This window comes from Gadus chalcogrammus, chromosome 18 (genome assembly GCF_026213295.1).
Source record: "Gadus chalcogrammus isolate NIFS_2021 chromosome 18, NIFS_Gcha_1.0, whole genome shotgun sequence".
Classification (NCBI taxonomy): Eukaryota; Metazoa; Chordata; class Actinopteri; order Gadiformes; family Gadidae; genus Gadus; species Gadus chalcogrammus.
Window position 1 is genome coordinate 9,586,543 of NC_079429.1, and position 7,336 is coordinate 9,593,878.

Consider the following 7,336-nt stretch of genomic DNA (forward strand, 5'->3'; position numbering starts at 1 on the left):
GGCAGCCAGCTGCAGGTCCCCCCCGACATACGCATCTACAACGCCCAGGTAGACCTCGGGCTGCAGCCGGAGGGACAGGGGAGGAGCTAACGTCTGAGGGAGGAGGGGCTAGGAGAGGGCGAGGTTGATGCTTTTATCAGGTAAAAGGGGATGACGTGACGTCAAGTTGCATTGCACTTATTTGGCAGAGGTTTCTGTCCAATGGGACTTACAGTAAGGGCCAAGTCCAGAGAAATGCGAGGATCACTTGAGCACGTTAAAACTCATAAAATAAGCAAAGCAACTGCTTCAACGTGCTACAATGCAGAGAGAAGAGATGGACTTACCAATCCCAGACTCCCTCCTTGTGGCAGGGCAGACGGGATTGCGTCAATAGTTGGACTCCCAGCTGATAAGGTGGAGGGGTGGATCCCCCCATGGCTGTGGCCTTCTAGAGCAAGAGGGCCATGATCTGTGTCTTAATGATATGTAACTACAAGAATCCCTGAATAGCTAAGTAGGATAACACACGCTGGAGCTCTGCGTATGTGAGGTGTGTAGAGAGAAGAGGCGTGCAGATTCTGATGGCTAGTTGTGTGTGTGTGTGTGTGTGTGTGTTGTGTGTGTGTGTGTGTGTGTGTGTGTGTGTGTGTGGGTGTGTGTGTGTGTGTGTGTGTGTGTGTGTGTGTGTGTGTGTGTGTGTGTGTGTGTGTGTGTGTGTGATGGCAGGACGGCTCCCTCTCCTCTCTGAACAGCGTGAGGCCAGAGGAGCTGACCCTGGAGCTGCGGAAGATGGGAGGCAGCCTGGGAATCAGCATATCAGTGAGTTCACTGTAACACACACACACTCACTCAATCACACACGCATGCATGCATGAACACACTCACTCACTTACACAATCACGCATGCACGCACTCACTCACTCACTCACTCAAACACTCACAGACAGACTTAGATACACATATTACACACACACTTACAGACACACCTAACCTAAATTACTGAAAGCAATACTTCTCTCTTTTAGCCTTATTCCCCTTCAAATGATTTGCCCTTCAACCTCTCTCATCTGCTCCCTTTTCACGTCTCTCAGTCTCTCTCTGCTCTTTGTTTTGCTCATCTCTCTCTCTCTCTCTCTCTCTCTCTCTCTCTCTCTCTCTCTCTCTCTCTCTCTCTCTCTCTCTCTCTCTCTCTCTCATCTCTCTCTCTCTCTCCTCTCTCTCTCTCTCTCTCTCGCTCTCTCCTCTCTCGCGCTCTCTCTCTCGCTCTCTCTCTCTCTCTCTGTCGGTCTATCTAATGCCTGGGATGACCAGATGGGAATCACTTCCTGTCCACCGGCTGTCAAATGACCCTTTCCCTTTTACTGTCATTTAGAACTTGGCAGGCACTCCCCTAGGTCGCCCTCTGTGCTGTCAGGAAGAGAGAGATGGAGAACTACTGTAGAATTTAAATGTTGCGGTCCAGTGTGGTGTGCTTGATAACCACAAGGATTGTACTGGTTGCTGGTTGCAAGACAAATGCACATTCTTCAGTGTGTTCATCGATGGTCACTTTAATGATGGGCAGCAGAGGCATCATTCACTGGCAGTGAAGCGGAGCATTTCTAGTACCAGTACCAGTATGAGTACACTCTCTAATGCAAGTAGTCGAGTTAAGAGCTGCAGGAGTCCGGGAGTTTAAACTTTCTTGGGTTGTTGGTTCAAACATCTGCCTTTCATATTAACACTGGATTTGAACTTTTGAGCCCTTTAGGTGAGATCCTTTTTGTTATGGTGTGATAATTATATTGAGCAGAATAGAGGATACATTGTTCAGGAAACAATGGAGCATTTCCCATTCGTCAGTGCATGACTGCTTTTCTTTTTTAAATATATATCCCAATTTTGTCATTGTTAAATTGTTACTACATTACTGTATTAACACATCAACTTTAAAAGGTTTCTGTAGAAACAAATGGTATGGTAGGTAATATGTTTGCCGGTGAGCAATGAGTGTGGAGCACATAGGGACCGTGGGGAGGAGCTGGCCTCTGGGTCCCTCAGCCCATCACGTCTAGTCTCCCCGATCTGATTAAGCCCCTGGTGGTCGGGGGATTAGAGGAGCACAGAGCAACGCACACGCAGTGTGACTGAGTTCATAGGAGCCTGCTTGGCTTTAAACCAGGCCAGGGATACAACTGCCTCTAGCAAGCTGTTACAACACACAATGAACTGGGTTTCCCCTTTCTCTTGCTCAAATTATATAAGTATATGATGATTAAATAGTCAAATCTGTAATTCATCGAATAATATTGTATTAAACAGTAAAATGTTGGAACTAATGAAGCTTTGTCTTGGGTTTCCTTTCCTGAATAATGTATCTGAATGAGATATATTAAACATGAATCCATTCATAAATCAAAGTATTTAATTGGTTGAACCAGTCCAACGTGGTGTTTGTCTTTCCCCAGGGTGGCATCAATAGCAACCTCCGTAACGGGGGTCTCTACGTCAAGAGCCTGGTCCCCGGGGGGGCGGCAGAGAGGGACGGACGCCTGCACCCAGGTATGATGTCACGCTACCAGCTGCTCCCCTCGCACACAGCCAAAGATAGACAGACAAACACAATCCATCTGGCTGCTTGTCTGTATGTCTTACCGTCTTCTATCTTCGTGCGGGTGGGTGTGTGTGTTTTTGCGTGTGTGGGTATGTTGTGTGTGTGTGTGTGAGAGAGTGTGTGTGTGTGTGTGTGTGTGTGTGTGTGTGGGTGTGGTGGATATGTTTGTGTGTGTGTGATGTTTGTGTGTGTGTGTGTGTGGTGTGTGTGTGTGTGTGTGTGTGTGTGTGTGTGTGTGTGTGTGTGTGTGTGTGTGTGTGTGTGTGTGTGTGTGTGTGTGTGCGACAGATGACAGGCTGCTGGAGGTAGACGGGCTGAGGCTGGATCATTTTACGTACCAGCAGGCCGTGGAGTGTCTGACCAAGACAGGAGAGGTACATGTGTGAATGTAGCCAGACATCGTTATTGAATCTGTCTCTGTCTGTATCTATTTCTCTCTCTCTCTCGCTCTCTCTCTCTCGCTCTCTCTCTTCCTCTCGCTATGTGTGTATTTATGTGTACCATGTTCTTTCTCTTCTCTGCTCAATCCTGCACTCCTCATGTCTCCCTTCCTCCTCTCCCCCCCCCCCCCCCCTCATCTCCTTTTATTTTCTCCTCCTCACCTTACATCTCATCTTCAACTTCTCTACTACCTTCCACGTATTCCTGATCCGATCCTCCTCTCCTCTGTCCTCTTCTCCCCTATCCTTCATCTAATCCCCCCCCCCCCCCTCTCTCTCTCTGCAGGTGGTCTCCCTGGCCGTGGAGCGAGAGAGGATGAGTCTGCCCCGCGTGTCCCTGAGCCCCGACATGGCCCGCAGTCTGTCCCCTAAGAGCTGCAGCCCGGACACCAACCACCTCCGCTACAACAGCTGCCCCGCCATCAACTCTCCCCCGATGGCCGGCGGCGAGCCCCAGAAGCCCCGGGACTACCGCTTCATGGCGGACGGTAGGGTTAGCTCGGTCCCTGGAGCTCTCTGTGACACTGCATCACCCTTACATTAACATGACGTAAAGTTTCTCCAAACTTTGGGGCCCACGGAGGAAAATTGGTGACGATTCCGTAGGTTTTTGCACATATAAAACATGTTAACTGTTTTATATTCTATTGTCAGCGACTCTGAACGCAACCCATTGCTAAAGCTCTAGGGCGAACACGCTACGCGGAGGAAACAGACACAAAATACAGACACAAAAGACTGCTAAATTCCCGGTCCCAGGCTTAGCTCTTTTAAAAACATTGCGATTCTATTTCTTTCTTGGATTGTGCTACAAATATGGAGCAAAATTGACACTTGGTGTGCTTTAGGCTTAACCCTCATCGTTACACGCTAGATTTCTGGTCTACAGTAGATATACAAGCAATATAACATCTAATTGAGCTTAGAAAAATATCAGAAAAACAGGAAAATATCAGCAAGATTCACTGCTGATATTTTGCCACTACATGCACAGATGAAGGGGAATGCATTATGTATCAGTACGGTTTCAAATAACCTACTACTTATCCCACGGTGTGTCAGTTGGGATTAGGGACACTAAAACTCTCTCTGCGCTAGAGAAACTTGCGTGAGGAATCTTCGCTGTAAGCTAGTAGCATGCGTAAACTGCCACCTATGAACTTTTACACCATCTCTATAACCCTGACTCCTCCCCCTAGTCACCTGGCCAACACCGCCACCCCCACCACTTATCTTACTGTTCTTTAAGCCCCCCTGCCTCTCCTACGTCTCACCTGACCACCCTCTCCCGGACCTGACCTGCGGACACCCCACTTAAAGGGCCGGCGTGGGAGATTAGCAGCATTTCGCAAGCAGAACCTAACTGAACAGAATGACCTCAACAAAGCGACATCCTCCACCATAGAAGAAAAAAGAGAAAATGGAAAAATAACAATTATATCAATGAATACATCATAAAAAATAAAAACAAAACGTAACTTAGTGGTGATCCCTTCATTCTCTCATTCTCTCTCTCTCTCTTAACCCTAACCCTAACTTCTCTACAAACATGCATCAAAAAATCAAAATAAAATAAAAGTTTAGGCTCAAAATATCGCAGATCGCATAATGACCTCTTCAATAAACATGATTAAAGGGAGCAGTGAGATTTGGATTTGGAGCTGAAGAGTACAAAGAGTACATAGAGACTTCAGACTCAAACGAGCTGCAGGTAACATTTGAGAGAGCAGAAGGGAGAACGATTTTGAAAGGAAACAACCCAAAAAATGTCCCATCCTTCTCTGCTCCCACCCTCACTACGTTTCTCGGCCATTGATAAGTGTTGCATTTCAAGCACCTGTTATTGACAGGCAAGATTGATTTGTCAAAACCCAATCATGGAAGAGATGCCCTGATTGCTCCGAAATGATCCGGGAGCAGACTCAATTCTAAAATGACTCATATAGAGGCAGAGGCAGTCAACTCAAAACAAAAAATCTCGTTCTGCATCTCACTCACTGCTGACGGATGGCTACAACAATTCTAACAAAGACTTTTAAATGAAACCTACTGCACCTTTAACCCCACCCCAACCATAACCGTGCCCCCCCCCCCACCTGGATCCTCCCCAGACAACACATTCGAGGTGACCTTGACCAAGGGCCCCAAGGGCCTTGGCTTCAGCTTCATCATGTGTGACATGGACCCCCTGGGGCAGGAGACGGGCAGCGTGGTGCGCATCAAGCAGCTGTTCCCAGACCAGCCGGCCCGCCTCTGCGCACGCATCCGCGAGGGCGACGTCATCGTGGCCATCGACGGACAGCACCTCAAGGACCTGATCTACCCGGTAACCAGTGACCCCCCAGTGTTTTTGATTGGATGTTAAGTTAGATGTAGGAGTGTTATATATACATGTCGTTGTATGTATTCTGTTGATGGTTTAGCTGTGTAGAGCATGGATATCGTTCATGATTTCTCAAGGTACTCCCTTCTGATGTAATCAATGTATTAAAATTGGACATGCAACAAGTATAATTATTAAAAGTATCAGACATACAATTGAATTATTACAAGTCATATGTGAAGCATACACGTTCAACTCTTCACAAAAACATACACCAAAGATATCCAACCCTGCCTGTTGTTATCTGTAAAATATCTTAAAGCTGCCTCATAAACCTCATTTTCCATATCCTAAAACATATTTGCCGCTAATGCTGCTGATATTCTGCATGTCGTTCTCTCTTTGCCCTCTAGAGGGTGCTACAGTTGTTCAAGAACTCATCGTCTGAAGTACTACTGTCCCTGTGCCGTCCTGCATCAGGTGGGCACACACATTAACATGTACATGCACGCACTCACACACACACATGCACATCCAATAATAGTACAAAAAACGTATACCGTATCGAATGACTTGCTTTGCCGTATAGGGATCCTTCCTCCCATTGAGCAATTTGCTGGCACATGAGTGATGTCACAGTGACCGACAGCAACGGCACCAATGGAAGCACAGGAGGCTGTGGTCGTTCCTGAGGAAACAGGAAGTGGACATGGAGTCGCAGGGACGGCAGGAAGCGGCGCCCAGGTATGCGGAACAACGTCTTCAAACAGGAGTGAAGCCACCTCACTGTTCTTTCAAAGTCTGCTCTGATAAATGCAAATTGTTTTCATCTATGTATCAATATTGGCACAAGAAAAACAGATAGACTGATGTAAAGTAATTAACGGTACTGAAAATTGTCTGACAGGCTGGAGTCTGACAGAGTGGACCAGCCTGGATAGCCTTACCTTTGGTCTCCTGGTCTAGAAGGTATGGACTCTGATAGTAATCAGTTCATAATCACTCTAACTCTTAACTCATAATAACGCTGTACGACCAGTTAAACGCAACAATAAAAGACAAAAAGTAAAATCAATCCTCACAAGGAATAAAGTATCACAAGGAAGAGAAAAGAAGGAAAGATTTCTGTTGGAAGTCTCTGGTGTGTCCATTCACTTCAACAGCAGCAGAGAACTCCAGTCCCATATTGTTTGACTGAACCAGAAGTGGGCCTATTAATGCATCTTAATATGAAAACGGCCACAAGGTGGCAGACTAGCACCGGTGTTCGTTCTAAAAAAATGATAATGTAACACAGGTTAGTTGCTGCTTAATCTCAAGCAGTTTAAGTAATTAATTCAGCTAAATCTAAAGGTTTTAGAAAATAAACTAACTTGTGTGTTATGTGTTTTCTCCACAGGACTAGAGAAATCCCCAGAGGGGAACAGTGGTTGAGGTTGTCAACAGCAACTGAAGTGAATTTCAAACAGAAACAGCTTGAATGTTTGGTTCACGATCACTTGAACATTGTAAGTCATCAATGTGAAAGACATTGGACAAACAGCCAGCTAAATAGCACCACAATAATCTGTTATATTACATGGTTTGTTTCAAGCATTACAACAATTACAACCCATTGAAATGTGCAGTTTAGCTTTTTACATAACTAACGTACCCCCCCGTGAAATCCCTTGTGTATTAAGAATGATGAAGTACCAAACTCAAAATACAACAAAACAAATAAGCCCCATTTCATTGCAGACAAAGCCTCCACTACCTGAATAAAACATTAAAGAACAATGTAACGGAATACTTTCGTCCTCTTCATGAATGAAGACCCCCTGCCAAACTGTGTGTGTGCGTGAGTCTTTGTGTGTGAGTCTGTGTGTGTGAGTGCACGAGTCCATACATGTGTGTGTGGGACAGTGGCACGGTGTGTGCTGCCTGGGTGCTCCACAGGAAGATCAGTCATGGGAGCGGAAGGATGAGGAGAGAGCTCAGCCCGCCCGGACTGCACTG

At 46.2% G+C, this 7,336-nt stretch overlaps 1 protein-coding gene across 1 annotated transcript in view; it reads left to right on the forward strand.

Annotated features, from left to right (window-relative positions):
• The window catches only part of frmpd2 (FERM and PDZ domain containing 2), an 18,464-nt gene extending 12,454 nt beyond the window's left edge, over window positions 1-6,010 (forward strand). Inside the window, exons 20-27 of the mRNA XM_056577679.1 lie at window positions 1-48; window positions 709-801; window positions 2,430-2,523; window positions 2,864-2,949; window positions 3,302-3,503; window positions 5,127-5,341; window positions 5,752-5,818; window positions 5,928-6,010. The exon at window positions 1-48 is cut by the window's left edge and continues 137 nt beyond it. Of these exons, the coding sequence (XP_056433654.1) occupies window positions 1-48; window positions 709-801; window positions 2,430-2,523; window positions 2,864-2,949; window positions 3,302-3,503; window positions 5,127-5,341; window positions 5,752-5,818; window positions 5,928-5,965 (843 nt within the window). The 3' untranslated portion in view covers window positions 5,966-6,010. The remainder of the gene's footprint in view (window positions 49-708; window positions 802-2,429; window positions 2,524-2,863; window positions 2,950-3,301; window positions 3,504-5,126; window positions 5,342-5,751; window positions 5,819-5,927) is intronic.
• The last annotated feature ends 1,326 nt before the right edge of the window (window positions 6,011-7,336 follow it).